The sequence below is a fragment of the Erinaceus europaeus genome, chromosome 2 (assembly GCF_950295315.1).
Source record: "Erinaceus europaeus chromosome 2, mEriEur2.1, whole genome shotgun sequence".
In the NCBI taxonomy this organism is placed as follows: Eukaryota; Metazoa; Chordata; class Mammalia; order Eulipotyphla; family Erinaceidae; genus Erinaceus; species Erinaceus europaeus.
The window spans coordinates 82,358,309-82,376,784 of NC_080163.1; the positions used below are offsets into that span (position 1 = coordinate 82,358,309).

Below are 18,476 nucleotides of genomic sequence, written 5' to 3' on the forward strand. Positions count from 1 at the left end.
AAAATGGGGAGAGGATATGAACAGAATATTCACCAAAAGAAGAGCTCTAAAAGGCCAATAAACATATGAAAAAAATGTTCCAAGTCATTGATGGTCAGATAAATGCAAATAAAGACAACAATGAGATACCACTTCCTCTTGTGGGAATGCCATACACCAGAAATGGTAGCAGCAATAAATGCTGGAAGAGATTGTGGGGACAAAGGAACCCTACTGCACTGCTGATGGCAATGTCAACTGGTCCAGACCCTGTGGTGAGCAGTCTAGAGAACTCTCAGAAGGCTAGAAAGGGACCTACCCTATGACCCTGCAATTCCTTTCCTGGGGATATATCCTAAGGAACCAAATATAACCATCCAAAAAAATTTGTATATACCTATGTTCATAGCAGCACAATTTGTAATAGCTAAAACCTGGAGCTAACCCAGGTGTCCAACAACAGGTGAGTAGCTGAGCAAATTGTGGTCTGTATATACAATGGAATACTACTCAGGTATTAAAAATGGTGATTTCACCATTTTCATCCCATTTGGATGGAGCTTGAAGAAGTGTTAAGTGAGATAAGTCAGAAATAAAAAGATGAATATGGGATTATCTCACTCATACACAGAAGCTGAAAAACAAAATCACAAGAGAAAACACTAAGCGGAACCTGGACTGAAGTTGGTGTGTTGTACCAAAGGAAATGACGGGTGTGGGGGGAGTGCAGTTTAGGTCCTGGAACATGATGGCAGAGGAGGGCTTAGTGGGGGCTGTAGTGTTACGTGGAAATGTTATGCATGTACAAACTATTGTATTTTACAGTGTAAACCATTAATCCATATATATATATTTATATATATATATGTACATTTATATATATTTCTGAAGACTGTGATATAGCAAGTTAAAAGAAACATGAAATGATTGGGCAATCCCAAATATCTAAATTTTTAATAGTTATACAAAAAAAATATTCCAGATGTAAATATACTCAAATGGTAATAGTAAATTTCTAATATAGATCAAAAGTACTGTATGTTCATAACCTGAAAATTATTAGCTAAACAATGAAAAACAGAGCAATGGTATAAAGGTGGTAAATGGCACAGAAAAAGTCAATTTTCCTGTGACTCTATTGATCCCTCTTTATCTCAGATAGAATTGCAAGTAATATCACTGTTTTCAAATAGATATAGGGAATTTTATAAGTTGGTAAATTTGCTATTACTCTCAGCAAGATTCTAAAAAAAATAAAATAAAAATTTAATGGAAAGCTGGAAGATCTTCTAAAAAATAAACGATCAATTGACATAAACATTATTTAGTTAACTTAGTTATCACTGCAAAATACTTTTTATGACCTATTTAGCAAGATTATGAGGTATGAATTTATCAAATGATAGGTGAGACCAATCAGAAAGAATTTATAAATCTTCTATCAGAACCACTATTTTGGAAGAAGGGAACAAGTGGCTCATATTACTATGAAGTCACATCCACCAAATCTAATTTCTTTCTTGGATGAAATAATAGATGGAGGGGGCCAGGTGATGGTGGACCTGGCTAAGCACACATATTACAGTGTATAAGGACCCAGGTTCAAGCCCCTGGTGCCCACCTGCAGGGGGAAAGCCTCACGGGTGGTGAAGCATGGTTGCAGATGTCTCTTTGTCTCTTTCCCTGTCACCTCCTCCCCTCTCTGTCTCTATCCAGTAAAAAGTAAATAAAATTTTTTAAAAAGATGGAATAATAGAGAACAAGTTCAATAGACAGTAGATGGTACTAAACTGAAAAGAATAGCAGGTGTGTATCAGAAGCAAAAACAAAGTAAGAGATTAAGCAATGGGCTAAATCCAGAGAGATTATATTCAATAAATAAAAGTGTAAGATATTATCATTGAAGGAAAAGGCAGGGAATACTTGAGTTCACAACACAATGTGTGCAGACAACATAAGGGTTCTATTCCAAAGTAAGTTCACCACAAGGTCACAAACATACGGCTCTATGTCATGCTCAACTGAAAGGGAGCCACTGAATTTCATGATCTTCCACTTCAACCTCCGTATGAGCCTCTGATCACACTACATAGGAACATTTGCACATGAAAACTTCACAAAAAGTGCAGTAGTGGCGTGGTGTACCTCTCTCCCCCTTGCTGTCTTCCTCTCTGGCTCTCACCCTCTATTTTTTAAAAAATAGTCAACAGGAAGTGAAGGAATTGTGCAGACATAGAGTCCCAACAATAGCCCTTGTGGCAAATAAGCTCCAAATACTGAAAAGCATCATGTAATAAGAACCTTTATAAGGCCATTCCTACTCTCAGTCATTCTACTCTGGACAACATCCATTAGAAAAATACACCAAAGTAAAAACCCTGTGGTGAGGGGGAGGGTGGACATTCGGCTTCCCGGGGCAGTGGGGGGGTGGGTCTTTTGGTGGTGGGAATGGTGTTTATGTACACTCCTATTAAAGTGTAGTCACATAAACCACTATTTAACTAATACGAGAGGGGAAAAATTGATCATATATCTCAAACTTTTTAAAACACAGACTGAGTCTTCTTAATACATAGGCTGAGTCTTTGATATGTTGACTCTCTCAAAAGTCTAGACCAGGTAGAACAGAAGCAACCGGTGTCACAGCTATATACAAGATGCTGGGTATTATACAGCAAACCCTAACAAAGTGACTTTTCAAAGTTAACCCAATTACTAAATAATGTGAGGATAACAATAACTATCCATTGTCTTCTCGAACCCTAAGACAGCAGGAACCTCACATTTCCACTATAGAGCCTATATTTCCCCCAGTCCTGGAACCTTTGGGTGGGGTGCACTTTCCTGCATGCTGCTCTCAATTCATATCAAACAATATTGCATCTGCTTATCACAACCTAGTCAATGCAACTAGTGCCACCCCAGCATGCTTCACTTCAGACTGTGTCCTGAGACTTCAGGTGTGGAATGACAACCCTTTAGCTTCATTACTCGGGTGAGACCTTTCCTTTCATGGTATTCTCTAATTCCATTCCAGGTGGTCCACTCCCCAATAAAGTCCCCAAACCTAGATATAGACCAGGTCCCTTGAGATAGAGCATATGTTCATACATGTCCATAAACCAGGGAAAAATACATACCTGAAAGCAGAAGTACACAAGAGTCTGCAGTGAGTACCCCTCAACACTTCATCTGCACTATTCCATCCTTTAGGTCCATGATTGTTCAGCAATTTGTTTGGCTTTATATGTTAACTCTCTTTTCAGCCACCAGGTTCTGGATGCCAGCATGATGCTGACCAGACTTCCCTGGACTGACAACCCCACCAAAGTGTCCTGGAGCTCCTCTTCCCCAGAGACCCACCCTACTAGGGAAAGAGAGAAGCTGATTGGGAGTATGGAACGACCAGTCAATGCCCATGTTCAGTGGGGAAGCAATTACAGAAGCCAGACCTTCCACCTTCTACAACCCACAATGACCTTGGGTCCATGCTCCCAGAGGGATAGAGAATGGGAAATCTATCAGGGGAGGGGATGTGATATGGAGATCTGGTGGTGGGAATTATGTGGAGTTTTACCCCTCCTAACCTACGGTTTTGTTAATGTCTCCTTTCTTAAATAAAATTAAAAAAAAAAAAAGAAAAATTTACAAGGGTGGCTGGGCAGATGGCTCAGTAGGTAGAGTGCAGGACTTGCATGTGTGAGGACCTAGATTTTAATCCCTGGCACCACATATGCTGGAGTTTCTGCTTTGGTCTATCTGTATGTTTGTCTGTCTAACATCCTGTGTATGCCTCTCATTAAATAAAGAAAGAAAGAATGGGGACAGGCGGTGGCACGCCTGGTTAAGCGTTCACGTTATAGTGCACAAGATTGAAGGTTCAAGCCCCTGGTCCCCTCCTGCAGAGGGAAAGCTTCATGAGTGGGGAAGCAGTGCTGCAGGTGTCTGTCTCTCTCCCTCTCTATCTTCCCCCTCCCCTCTCAGTTTCTCTCTGTCTCTAGCTAGTAAATAAATAAATAAATAAATAAATAAATAACAAGCAAGCAAACAGACCTTTAAAAAATTAAAAAGGAAAATTTACCAGGAATGTTCTCAGAATCATAAAATACATATCCCTAATAGTACAGATAGGTTAAGTAAACTATAGTCAAATGAATAATATGAAACTGTCAAAACAATAACTAAGTACATTATTTTAAATGTAAGACATGAAAATTACAGGGGACCAAATGCACAATAAAAGAAAAAAAATACACTGCTTAATACTATGCAAAAGGGTATATTATCAGTTTAGAAGTTTTGAAATGGCATATAACTTTATGCTAGTTGGATTTTTTCCAAGAAATTGTATGAATATACATTAACAAAAGTCTATATTCCCTTTTAAGAAAGTTTCATGAGTAGTGAAGCAATGTCATGGGGTCTCCTCTGTCTCTTTTCACCTCAGGGGATGGGGGGGTAGAGCCCACTAGGTTGTGGAATCATGCTGGCACAGAGCCCAAATGAAGTCCCAGTGACAAAAATAAAAACACTCTATCCATTCCTTTTACCCCATCTCCCTTGAAAAAGAGAATTGAAAGAAACCTATTTGTTCACATTTAAACACTTATTTCCAAAAGACATTCAATTTCTTGGTATAGAGAAAAGAAAACAAGGTCATAGGAAACATAACAATATATAAATGCATATAGCAGCAAAATACTGCAAAAGTTGAAATAATCCAAAGGTTCACAAATTGATGAAAAGATAAACACAATGGAGAAAATCCATACAATAGAATACTACTGGGTTGTCAGAAAAGTCATCAAGTGTATTGTCTATGCAAAAATGCATGAAGTCATGCTATTTCTTTTTTTTTTATTTATTTAAAAAAGGAGACATTAACAAAACCATAGGGTAGGAGGGGTACAACTCCACATAATTCCCACCACCAGATCTCCGTATCCCACCCCCTCCCCTGATAGCTTTCCCATTCTCTATCCCTCTGGGAGCATGGACCCAGGGTCATTGTGGGTTGCAGAAGGTAGAAGGTCTGGCTTCTGTAATTGCTTCCCCACTGAACATGGGCGTTGTCTGGTCGATTCATACTCCCAGTCTGCTGAAGTCATGATATTTCTAACAACCTAATATTCTGTGATAAAAAGAATGAAGTACCAAGTCTCAGATAAATCTAGAAAATATGTGCTCCGGGAAGTGGTGCAGAGGATAACACATTGGCTTTTCTTTTTTATTTATTTATTTATTTATTTATTTAAGAAAGGATTAATTAACAAAACCATAGGGTAGGAGGGGTACAACTCCACACAACTCCCACCACCCATTCTCCATATCCCACCCCCTCCCCTGATAGATTTCCCACTCTCTATCCCTCTGGGAGCATGGACCCAGGGTCATTGTGGGTTGCAGAAGGTGGAAGGTCTGGCTTCTGTAATTGCTTCCCCGCTGAACATGGGCGTTGACTGGTCGGTCCATACTCCCAGTCTGCCTCTCTCTTTCCCTAGTAGGGCGGGTCTCTGGGGAAGCTGAGCTCCAGGACACATTGGTGGGGTCTTCAGTCCAGGGAAGCCTGGCCGGTATCCTGATGGCATCTGGAACCTGGTGGCTGAAAAGAGAGTTAACATACAAAGCCAAACAAATTGTTGAGCAATCATGGACCCAAAGCTTGGAATAGTGGAGAGGAAGTGTTAGGGGGGTACTCACTGCAAACACTAGTGTGCTTCTGCTTTCAGGTATATATTTTGCAGTAGTTTATGGATACGTGTGAATATATGCTCTCTCTCACAGAAACTGGTGTATATCTAGGTTTTGGGACTTTGTGAGAAAGTGAACCACCTGAGATGGAATTAGAGTATACTATGAAAGGAAAGGTCTCACCCGAGGAATGAAGCTGAAGGGTTGTCATTCCACACGTGTAGTCTCTGGACACAGTCTGAAGTGAAGCATGTTGAGGTGGCAATCGTTGTGTTGGTTAGGTTGTGATCGGCAGATGCAATATTATTTGTTATGCATTGGGAGAGGCATACGGGAAAGTGGGCCCTATCCAAGGGTTCCAGGACTGGGGGAAGTAGGGGCTCTATAGTGGAGATGTGAGGTTCCTGCTGTCTTAGGGTTCAAAAAGACAATCGATAGTACTGTTATCATCACATTATTTGGTAATTGGGTTAACTTTGAAAAGTCCTTTTGTTAGGGTTTGCTGTACAGTACACAGTATCTTGTATATAGCTGTGCTATTGGTTGCTTCTGATCTACTTGGTCTAGGCTTTTGAGAGAGTCTGCATATCAATTACACTGCATATATTGAGAAAAGATTCAGTTTGTGTTTTGAAAAACTTCGAGACATACAATTAATTTTCCCCCTCTCGTATTAATTAACTAGTGATTTATATGACTACATTTTACTAGGAGTGTACATAAACACCATTCCCACCACCAAAAGACCCATCCCTCCCACCCACTCCCACCCCCCACTGTCCCAGGAAGCTGCATGTCTACCCCTCACCTCAGGGTTATTACTTTGGTGCCCTAGCATTGGCTTTTCAACCATGAGGTATATCGTTCAATCCCCGGAAGCACATGCACCAGAGTGATGTCTGGTTCTTTCTCTCTTCCTATCTTTCTCATGAATAAATAAATAAATAAATAAAAGTATTTTTCTAAATGAAATAAATCATAAAAGGCCACATATTATATTATCCTATTTATATGAGATTTTCAGAATAGATGAATCTAATTAAAAGTAACATTAATGTCAGTATTTTAGTGTTTGAGAGAGAGGGAATGAGAGAAAGAAAGAAAGAAAAGGAAAGGAAAGGAAGAAAGAAAAAAGGGGGTGACTAGGAGTGGTGAATTTAATCATTAATTTAGCATACACCAAACTCCAGTGATTACACTAGTGGTAATGAGAAAGAAAAATCTGCTGGTAACCTCGTCTTGGATGGAGCTTGAAGGATTCACATTAAGCCAGAAAGAGAAGAATGCATATGGAATGATCTAACTCATAGGCAGAACTTAAGAGACAAGAACAGAAAGGGGAAACAAACTAAAACTTGGACTGGGTTTGGTGTATTGTACCAAAGTAAAGGACTCTGGGAGGGAAGGTCAGGAGTGGGGATCTGGTGGACTTTGGGATCACGGCACATGATGATGGAAGAGGATCTAGACTATGGGTGAAAGTGTTTTGTAGACACCTATGATGATGAGATGAGAAATTTTATCTATGTGGTAACAACTGTATTATAAACCATTATAACCCCAATAAAAAAGAGATAAGTAAATAAAAAATAAATGAATTTCTAAAATAAAATAAAATGGCAGATATTAAAATCTATCTCTTTAAAATTATATAAAATCACAGAATATATTTATATGTAATGCACATACATACATACACATAAAATGCACAACATATTGACATCTCAAGTACATAATACTAATACTATTACATTCACAGTTGTTATGCCTAGTTATGAGCTCAAAACCTATAGGAGCTATATTATTAAAGCAAGAATTAAAAACTGAAGTGAAGTCAATAGATACTCATTTCTTCTATTATTCAATTACAAATTTATTTACTGTGTACTGACTTGCCCAGAATTATGTTAGGTACCGTGGATACAAGGCTGAACAAAATAATGATCTTTGTCCTCACAACTTTCTGGCTTAGCAGGAGAGTCTAACATTAAATAATCACTCCAATAAATATAAAACTTTTAGTCCAGGGAGAACAAAAGCAACCAGTGGCATAGCTATATGCAAATAATGTCAAAGGACATAAAATATGGTGAGGGTGTGTATGATACAGCAAATCCTAACAAAGGGATTTTTCAAAGTTAACCCAATTGCCAAACAATGTGATTATTGCAATAACTATCTATTATTGTCTTCTTAAACCCTTCTTCTTCTTCTAGCATTTGCCCTTCTTCCGTAGCCAGTCAACAACATCAGGTTGAGCCTGATGTAAAGTTTCGAGACCTCCTTTGAATCTGGAGAGGTGGCAGTCGTTGACTATGTGGGTCATAGTCTGTCTGTAGCTGCAGGGGCAGTTCGGGTCGTCTCTGGCTCCCCAGCGATGGAACATAGCGGCGCACTGGCCATGGCCTGTTTGATAGTGATTGAGGAGGGCCCAATCATAACGTGCTAGGTCAAAGCCGGGTTGACGCTTGCAGGGGTCTGTGATGAGGTGTTTGTTCTTTACCTCAGCTGACTGCCAGCTCTGTTTTCAAGAGACTGGAACAGAGAAGTTCAGTGTAGGCGTAGGGGACCAGATTGAGTGACGAGACGTCAAGCGTTGAACAGGGTGGGCAAAGATATCCGCGTATATTGGCAGGTCCGGTCGAACGTAGACATGGGAAATGAACTTAGATGATGCCGCATCCCAACGAATATCTGGCGGGGTGATGTTGCTAAGAACTGGCAGCCATGGAACCGGGGTGGAAGGGATGGTTCCAGAAATTATCCTCATGGAGGAATATAATTTGGAATCGACCAAGTGGACATGGGGGCTACGGAACCATACTGGGGCACAGACAACAGGAATCTCCCGCTTCCTCTATAGAGCCTATGTTTCTCCCAATCCTGGAACCTCTGGGGTGGGGCTCACTTCCCTTCATGCTTATCTCAAGTTAGGCCAAATGATATTGCATCTGCCGATTCCAACCTAATCAATATAACAAGTACCATCTCAGCATGCTTCACCTCAGACTGTGTACAGAGACATCAGGCACAGACTGCCAACCCTTCACCCTCATCACTGGGGTGAGACCTTTCCTTTCATGGTAGTCTCTAATTCCACTCCAGGAGGTTCACTTCCTAACAAAGTCCCAAAACCTAGATATAGGCCAAGTCCCGTAAGATAGAGCATATGTTCACATGTATCTATAAATTAGGGCAAAATATATACCTGAAAGCAAAAATACACAATAGTCTGTAGTGAGTCAGTATCAAGTTCATAATGAAATAGTGTCCACTTAGACTTAGATACCCTCCTCACCTACTTCTTTTACACTCCCCTCACTCACTCCAAAGCTAACCTTATCAAAGCAAGGACTGCAAAAGCTGAGTAAGGGCAAGAGACTGGCATACTTTAACAATGACTCTTTAGTCACTTTGAGGCCATTCCACCAGCTGGGGCCCTAATCAGGGAGTCGTGAGATTCCCAGACTTGATGGACCTAGAACTAAAATAAATCCCTCTCTCCATTGTTAGCGGTCATTTATATCCGGAACAACAAAACAGACCTTTTTGTGGACCCCCATAGGACCTTGCCCTCAACCTGGATCAACAATGGTAGAGAATGTTCCATCTTCTGAAAGGAGGATGGACAACATACTCTATTGCTACACCTGAGGAAGATGAGTTGATACTGGGGCAGCATGGAATGTTCCTACTCATGACCACAGAATGTGAGCTCAGATCTAGAGGGATGTAGAGGTCACTCAGGCTCCTAAGCTAATTATGGGCCCCACATCACATCAAATTGGTGGGGTTTACAGTAATATTTATACCCCTTTCCTGTTGGTATGCATGAGACCCCTTCTGTTTCATTTGGTTTAAATCCCCCCTGCTTAACACTATTCTATTTACATAACCACTGCATTCTATCTACATAACCACTGTTAACAAGCACCACTCTCCCTCCAGGGCATTGGTGGTTCAGTGATAGGATTCCCGCCTGCTCCGCCCCCTCCTTGTCACACCCTGATCCTCTCCTTGTCACACTCTGATTTTTACCAGTCACTTTTCTCTCCACCCTATGTCACATCCTGTTTCCACCCTACTTGGCAAGTATATATAAAGACAGCATTGTGAGTTTTACAGTACTTGAGTTTAGCTTAGCTCGTCTTAGATTGTGCTGCGTCCTGCATGAATAAAGAGATACTGCCTACAGCTCAACCATGAGTCCCTGGTCGTCTGTTACCCGCCTGTGAAGCCAGCCCAGCGAAAACAACACTTTCCCATATTAGGGAGGTACTCTTTTCCCTGATCTAGCTTTCTGGTCCTTTTTCCAGCCATGACATCATCTCCCCAGATAACAATTAGGATCCACCTGCATATGAGATTTCAGGCACACACACACACAAAAAAAAATCCAGTAGTATAGCTACAGGCCCTTTGAAATATAACTAAAATATGCCTATTAGCTATTTACAAAATGGAGGACCCCACCAACACTTCATCTGCACTATTCCAGCCTTTTTTTTAATAGTTTTTTTATTTTTATTTTTATTTTTTATTTATTTATTTTTTAACCAGAGCACTGTTCAGCTCTGGCTTATGGTGGTGCGGGGGATTGAACCTGGGACTTTGGAACCTTAGGCTTGAGAGTCTGTTTGCATAACCATTATGCTATCTACCCTCCACCCATATTCCAGCCTTTAGGTCCATGATTGTTCAACAATTTGTTTGGCTTTGTATATTAACTCTCTTTTCAACCACCAGGTTCCAGATGCTAGCAGGATGCGACCAGACTTCCCTGGACAGACAACTTCACCAATGTGCCTTGGAGCTCCGCTTCCCCAGAGCCCTTCCCCACTAGGGAAAGAGAGAGACAGACTGGGAGTTATGGATCGACCTGTCAATGCCCATGTTCAGCAGGGCAGCAATTATAGAAGCCAGACCTTCAACCTTCTGCATCCCACAATGATCTTGGGTCCATACTCCCAGAGGGTTAAAGAATATGAAAGCTATCAGTGGAGGGGATGGTATATGGAGGTCTGGTGGTGGGAATTGTACGAAGCTGTACCCCTCTTATCCTATGATTTTGTTAATGTTTCCTTTTTATAAATAAAAAAATTTAAAAAAATAAATATAAAACTTATAATAGGGGCATAAGGTGAAAATACTGTGTTTGTGCTAGAAAGTAACAGGAAGATCTAATTGAGATGAAGAAGCTAATTAAGCAGTAGCCTCTCTGAGAAAATTATACATAACCTAAAGCTAGATAGATGAGAGATCTAGCATAGTGAAGTGCTGGGCTAGGGTGGGGGTGCCTCTTCTCAGGCATGTACTCTCTGGGTTGGAGTGACTGTGACTGGAGCCAGCCTGGGCTGCCTCACTCAGCAACTCGAGAGAGATGACCCAGGAACAGAGCTCGTGGTGGCGAGGCAATTCAGTCCTTTATTCACCAAGGCTTTTAAGAGTCAGACCCAGAAGTGACAAGTCAGAAACGGAAAATGGCTTGACATGGTTTAGAAAGGGGTGGAGAAAGGCAAAAGGAAGCTGGGAAAGGTAGGAACTTCCTTATCAACTGTTGCAAGGGTTTTAACTGGTAGAATAAATAATACCCTGCAGGCAGGGAGGGTCTTGAGTGTAGAAAGAAGATAGATCAAAGGAATGGAATGGGTGAGGATTATGTAGATAATAAGGGAGCAGGCCATAGTATCAGGAATGCAGGGTGCTTTGTGAGGCAGGGAGTCTGATAAGACAAGGCAAACCTTGGGGGGGGGGGTTGTCCCTCCTTGCTCAACCTCTCAGTAGAGAGAGACTGACAGGATGGATGTCCCCTCAAGTCAAGCCCTGCCAAGCTCAACCACATCCTCACAATTTCACAACAGTGAAGAATGAGTATAAGTCAGACAGAAAAGCAGTGCAAAGTCCTGCAGAGACAATAATAACAATAATAGTAATAATAAGGCCTGACACCTTTGAGAGCCCTGCAAAGGTCACTTGTGAGCAAAAGGTAGTGAGTGACAGCAAATGAGGCTAGGGTAAAAAGCAGGGTAAGTTTATGTAGGGCTTTATGGGTCATTAAGGATTGCACTTCATACGCTGGGTCAGCCAAGAGTTGCAACAAGAAAATAACATGGTCAATTGGTATCACACAGAGAAAGTCATGTCATACTTTAGAAAGGACAATAATAACAAATGTTGGAGAGGATTTGGGGAAAAGGGACACTTTTGTACTGCTGGTAGGAGTGTATATTGGAGTGTATATATATAGGAGTGTATATTTTCCTTTGCGGAAAACAGTCTGGAGATTTCTCAGAACACTAGAAATAGACTTACTTTATGATCCAGCAATTTCACTCCTGGGGATTTATCCAAAGGAAGCAAAAGCACCTACCAGAAAAGGTATATGTATATCTATGTCTATAGAAGCACAATTTGTAATAGACAAAACCTGGAAGCAGATCAGATATCCAATTACAGATGAGTGGCTAAAACAAAAAACAAAAAAAAACTATAGTATATATACACATTGGAGTTACTACTCAGTTGTTAAAAATGGCTTTGGTTGCCTTTAAATTATCTCGGATGGAACTAGAGTACTTCACGTTAAGTGAGAGAAGCCAAAAAGAGAAGGACAAATACCAAATGATCTCACTTATAAGCTAGACTTGATAAACAGGGATAGGGAGGAAGAACACAAAGTAAAATGTGGACTGGATATAGTGTATTGCATCAAATCGAAGGACTGGGAGGAAAGATGGGTGAAAGAGAACTGTGGAGTCCTGGTATAATGACATTGTACTCAAATATCAATGACTGTGTTTAAAGCATTAACCCTCTCAATAAAAAAAAGAAAAAAATATATATATATCGCTACATATCACACAGGCTCTCTATGCGGAGAGCAGATTAACGAAGAGCAAAGAGGAAACCTTCAGAACAGTCAGGAGGCTACTAGAGTTGTGGAGAATGGAGATAAAAAGACATTTTCAAGGTCTGTTTTGGAATTAGTGCTCAGCTCTGGCTTAAACTAGTGCAAGGGATTGAACCTGGGACTTTGGAGCCTCAGACTTGAGAGTCTATTTGCATAACCATTATGCTATCTACCCCCACCATATTCTAGTTTATAAAGCACATTTATACAATTGATAAACAAACAAACAAAAAACTTCCTAAAGACTAAAACATAGAAGGTCGAGATTACTCATTTTCTACATGCATTATTATTAAACTAGTACCAACACTAAATTTTATAAATCTAGGGAGGAGCCAGGAAAACAGATCAACTGGTAGAGCTCTGGACTTAGCCTGAGGCTTCTAGTTGTCTTAATGCTGCACATGCCAGAAAGGTACTCTGGCTTCTCTCTCACTCTCTCAGGTTAAACTCTTTATCATATGAAATAAATAGCATAAATATTTGGGCCTGACAGTTCACTGGATAAAGCATATACCTTGTCAAATCCCATCATCACATGAGAGATGCTATGGCATAGGAGGAAGCTCTGGTGCTGTGCTGTCTCTCCTTCTGTCTGAATAAAACAAAAAACAAAACAAAACAAACAAATAACAAAAACCAGTAGCCTGGAACAGTGAAATCAGGAGGTAGGAAACCTGGCTCTGTAAAAACAAAAACTACCAAGATTCCTGAAATCTTTTTTCATCAAAGTAGTAACTGAACCCAGTATTCCTAAACTTCTTGCAGGATATCTTAATACAGGCAAGTTTCCAGAGAGTAATAAAAGAAGTCAGACTGTGAAGTAGGAACCCAAAAATAATGGGTACAGGTAATGCTGCCTGTCCTCCCTTTGACCCACAGCAAACTAGCTTGTCCTTGGAGAAAAAAATAGTTTCTATAGAAAAAACCATACTGGGGAGGGTAAGGGGTAGGATGGGATGGGACATAGTCTTTTGGTAGTGGGAATGGTGTTTATGTAAAAAAATTTTAAAAAGAAAAGAAAAGGCCATTCTGGGAAAGCAGTACCCTGTTCAGCATATGCCCAGTGAAAGGCTTTAGTTAAACAAACTCACATGCCTAGGAAGAAACATGTGCAACATGATCCAGATACTCATGTGCATTTGCCTCTTTACACTGCACTCCAGAGACTGAAGCAATGCTGGATATCACACTATTTACTAAGAGTAAATGAATGGACTTACTTACGGAAGGAAAGCAACTTTACATCACACATAAATTTTTCTTCTTCTTTTTTCTACCCTGCTACCCAACTAAAAAACATAGCTTCAAACCTAATGGAGGATATAAACACAATGAGTGGATACACTTTTAAAGTCAACCAGGACACAAAATCTAAATAAAATTACCTACGGGGGCCGGGCGATAGTACACCTAGTTAAGTGCGCATAGTGCAAAGCGCAAGGACAAGGACTGGCACAAGGATCCGGGTTAGAGCCCCCGGCTCCCCTCCTGCAAGGGGCGGGGGTTGTTTCACAAGCGGTAAAGCAGGTCTGCAGGTGTTTGTCTTTCTCTCCCCTCCTCTGTCTTCCCCTCCTCTCTCAATTTCTCTCTGTCCTATCCAACAGCAACAATAGCAATAGGAAAAAGTTACATACATATATATATATATATGTGTGTGTGTGTGTGTGTGTGTGTGTGTGTGTGTGTATATACATATATATATATATATCTTGATACATATACCTCTATCAGAGTATAAAAGAAAAAATAATAAAGATTAAGATGGTCATAAACGATATTTTTATATTTATTGATTGATTTATTCCCTTTTGTTGCCCTTGTTGTTTTATTGTTGTTATTAATGTCGTTGTTGTTGGACAGGACAGACAGAAATGGAGAGAGGAGGGGAAGGCAGAGAGGGAGAGAGATAGACACCGCAGACCTGCTTCACCGCTTGTGAAGTGGCTCCCCCTGCAGGTAGGGAGCCGGGGTTCGAACTGGGATCCTTACTCAGGTCCTTGCGCTTTGCACCACGTGCGCTTAATCCTCTGCGCCTGACTCCCTCGATATATTTTCTACATATAATCTTGTTCTCGTTTTCATTTATAACACTTAAAAGAGTAAAATAAAAGATATCTTAACTTCAAAGAATCATTTTTATCTTTATTATTTAAACTTTTCAGCTACTTTGAGGTTGTAATGATTTATTCCTTTACATCACATACCTGTATGTCAGCTGTTAAATACTCTTGGTCCTCCTTGAATCTTTTTTTTTTAAGATTTATTTATTCATTCATAAGGGAGAAAGAGAGTCACAGCATCACTCTGGCATATACTATAATGAAGATGAAAGTCAGGTCCTCATGCTAGAGGGTCCAATACTTTATTCACTATAATCCCCTCCATGAATCTTTGCATATAAAACTAAGCTCTTCTAAGAATGCTTTCTTAGGGCAGGGGGGTAGATAGTATAATAGTTATGCAAAGAGACTCTCATGTCTGAGGCTCCAAAGTACCAAGTTCAATCCCCTGCACCACTTTAAGTCATAGCTGAGCAGTGCTCTGGTAAAAAAAAAAAAAAATATATATATATATATATATATATATATATATATATATATATGTATATCTTCATTATTTCTGGTAGAGATAATCTTTCATTGATTCTGCCCTCTATACCCAGGACAGATCTCTATCAATATTCACATTCCAGATTGGGAGCTCCCTTGACAGTTCCAGCACCTAACACAAAATCTAGCAGGTAGAAAGTTTCTCAAATGTATATGGAGTGAAACAGATGAATAAATGAATCCAATCCCCAAACTTTTCTTTTCCTCTGCTTTATCCTAAATTTTAATGATCTGTCATTCAGTGACATTTCTGGCATCCCTCCACTTCCTGATAAAAAGGGATTCCTGGGGGCTGGGTTATGGAGCAGTCATCTGAGTGCACATTATTACCATGTGCAAAGATCAGGGTTCAAGGCCCCAGTCCCCACCTGCAGGGGGGAAGCTTTAAGAGCAGTGAAGCAGAGTTGCTGGTGCCTCTCCTCCTCTCTCCCTATCTCTTCTTCTCCTCTTAATTTGTTTCTGTCCTATCAAGTAAAAGGAAAAGGAAAAAATGGCTGCTAGGAGTGGTAGATTTATAGTGCTGGTACCAAGCCCCACCAATAAGGCTAGAGGCAAGTAATTATAATAAAATAATTCTGATTTTAAGTACTACCACACTGTGTAAAGGATACTTATTTATAATAACTAATTTTAAGTGAAAATATTGCTTGTTGGTTTGCACATGACTTTGTACAGAATGAGTGCCTATAGATAAGAAAAGACCTTTACTTCCAAATTCATGTTCTATAGGAAAAAAGGCATCCGGTGCTGTATCTTCCTGTCCTTTTGCTATTTACAGTCACATTATCTATAATATTTATATATACAAAAGCTCCCCTTCATCCTATTCCCCTCCTATTCATGACAAAGAATATCCTTGGCAAGGGCAGAAAGGATCCATGAGTTAAAGTTGTTATTCTAGAATAAATTATTCAGTACCACTTAAACCCTGAAAGCTTTAGGACACTTATTTTGTGGTTTACAGCACTCTCTTCTAAGTTTACAATTTACCGATTGCAATATTTTAATTCCACAATGAAAAAAAATCAATAGATTAAATTCACTGCCGAAACTAACATTCTCTATAAAACTAAATGTTTAATTCTTCCACTGATAAAATAAAATGTTCAAGTTGCTTTTACAAAGGGATACTCAGAATTTATCAATTTAAGTGTTCTTGCTAGATATAAGGTCCATATCTCTGATGAAATAAGTAGTATAGTATTCCTGAGGCCACCCAAGTTCTAACTGCTTAAACCTAACTTTGACTTAACTCTGTGAGGAGTCTAAATATTGAACATGGAGTCATCCTGAAATGCAAAGAATTATGATAACAGTCACTAGAGAAAGCCAATAGACTTTTAAAATCTATTCGTTAGCGGGGGTCAGAGAAACATTAGGTGATCGTTCACCATCCTTTTCACTATAAATTATGTCACCAGTAGTACCAGCAGGAAAGTTAGATTCCGTGGTCAACGTTTTCAGTGTCATATAACTAAAATTACCAGGAGCTGGGCGCTTCTGCTGAGTGGCAAAAGCAAGTGTTGTTTAAAACATACCAGTTGATGACTCTCTAAGCTGCACCCTGTCTCCAAAGAACAAAACAGACTAGAAGAAACATGAAGATGGAAGAAGGATTATGGAATCAATCAACCAACAGGGAGTATTGATCTTCGGCTCTGTAAGGTCCATTACTGCTGTCAGGCTGGTATGGAAGTGGAAAGGCCAGTTGGGTGGGTCTGAACGCTTAGATTCAACAAGCTTTACTTTTGCAATTCAACGAACCTGCACACAACTTGTTTCCTAGCACCTGTCATTAGAAGGGCTATCTTCCCTTCCAATTGCCCAGTGCAGCGACAGCAACAGTAATAATAATAAATAATAATAATAATACAAAAATAAAAATAAACGCTGCAGCAGCCAGCTACCTAGCGCTTGCATTTATCAGTAGTTCATTATTCAGCAAACAATTGAGAGTCCCTCTAATCTCCCCCTTAAGACCACTGCGCATTCCCAAGGACAAGAGGTTACATCCAGCAGCAGCCAAGGCCAGGCCTTTGAAGCAGCCAGAGAAAGACCTGCCTCACAGGAACCTGGAGATGCTCTGGCGCAGCCTCAGTCAGGCGCTCTAAAAAAGCTGGGCCAGAGGCCCTGGGGAGAAGCCAAACCTCCTGCCCTCTAAGCATCCCTCCTCCTCCTGCTGCTGCTACAGCAGCAGCTGCTGCTTTCCCTCCTTCACAGCAGCGATGCACCAACCTTGGGTGTGCGGATGTGCTCCATGGTGGGCCCGCGTCTGCAGGGTCCCGGGCCACTCGGCACCTGCGCGCATCTGCAGCGGCAGGAGGACAGAGGGGAGGGGGCTTCGTGCCCGGGAGCGGACTCAGCGGCTTGGCTCCGCCTCCAGGTGCGGCGGCGCCCTGCGCGAAGGGGACGTGTGGGGCCCGGATGCCCGCGCGGCCCTAGAGCGCGTTCCTCTGAGTTCTGCCACCTGCCCTCCTCTGCCCTGCCCTACTCCTGGCCGCCTCTTCTCTGGGAGGGGTCGTCCACGCAAGAGTCACTTGCTTTCCTGTAAGAGGAGCAGCCAGTGTAATACTATGGGGCTACTGTTCCCCAAAACACAAAGGGGCCTTGTGTTGGCTGTGGTTTCTTGAGGAGAGACGGGGGGGGGGGGGGGGGGGGGGGGGGGATAAGCATTGCTGTGCTCTGCTTCTCTGTTTCCTTCCAGAGCACCCAGGATAGGTGGGACTTCAGGGTGGGTCAAGAGAAAGATGCCAATGGCATTCCAGAACCGGTGTGGCCTAGTGGGTTCTCTATATTTTTATCATCGAGCATCCAGTCAACGCAGTGTTTGGGATGAGGGTGTAAATAATAGCGCCCTAGTGAAATCATTACTAAGTCAGACATTTCATATCAACCTGAGACTTCAGTATTGAGAGACGCTTTCAATAGCATTTTGGGTGTTCATTTGCCGTATTCACTTAGTTTTTTTCTAATATAACTAGAGATAAAGATGCAAAGGATGTGTTATAAGTTACCACTTTTCCATGTTTTATATTTAAAATGGTCATTACCATTGTTAATGAAAGAAAATGCTTGGAAAAAGTCAAAGAAATGTACGCCATCTTTTTCTTTTTTCCTTGCAACCATAGGTGTACAACACTACACCATAATCCAAATTTCATGTAACTGTACATAGTTTCCACAACAGTGTATGTCCACTTTTTCCTAGTTTTTGTTCACTTCTCTTTTTGACTGATTGTAAGTTCTTTGACTGTAGAGACTTTTATTTAATGATTTTGTCCAAT

At 40.8% G+C, this 18,476-nt stretch overlaps 1 protein-coding gene across 4 annotated transcripts in view; it reads right to left on the bottom strand.

Moving 5' to 3' along the window:
- MTMR7 (myotubularin related protein 7) overlaps positions 1–17,657 on the bottom strand; it is a 140,890-nt gene extending 123,233 nt beyond the window's left edge. For 2 of the 4 annotated variants that reach the window (XM_060183379.1, XM_007516283.3), the window contains exon 1: positions 17,428–17,651. In XM_060183379.1, the coding sequence (XP_060039362.1) occupies positions 17,428–17,451 (24 nt within the window). In that variant the 5' untranslated portion in view covers positions 17,452–17,651. Of the gene's footprint in view, positions 1–17,427 lie in introns of all 4 variants that reach the window. The other 2 variants (XM_060183389.1, XM_060183386.1) reach the window with 2 other exon arrangements.
- Between the last annotated feature and the right edge of the window lie 819 nt (positions 17,658–18,476).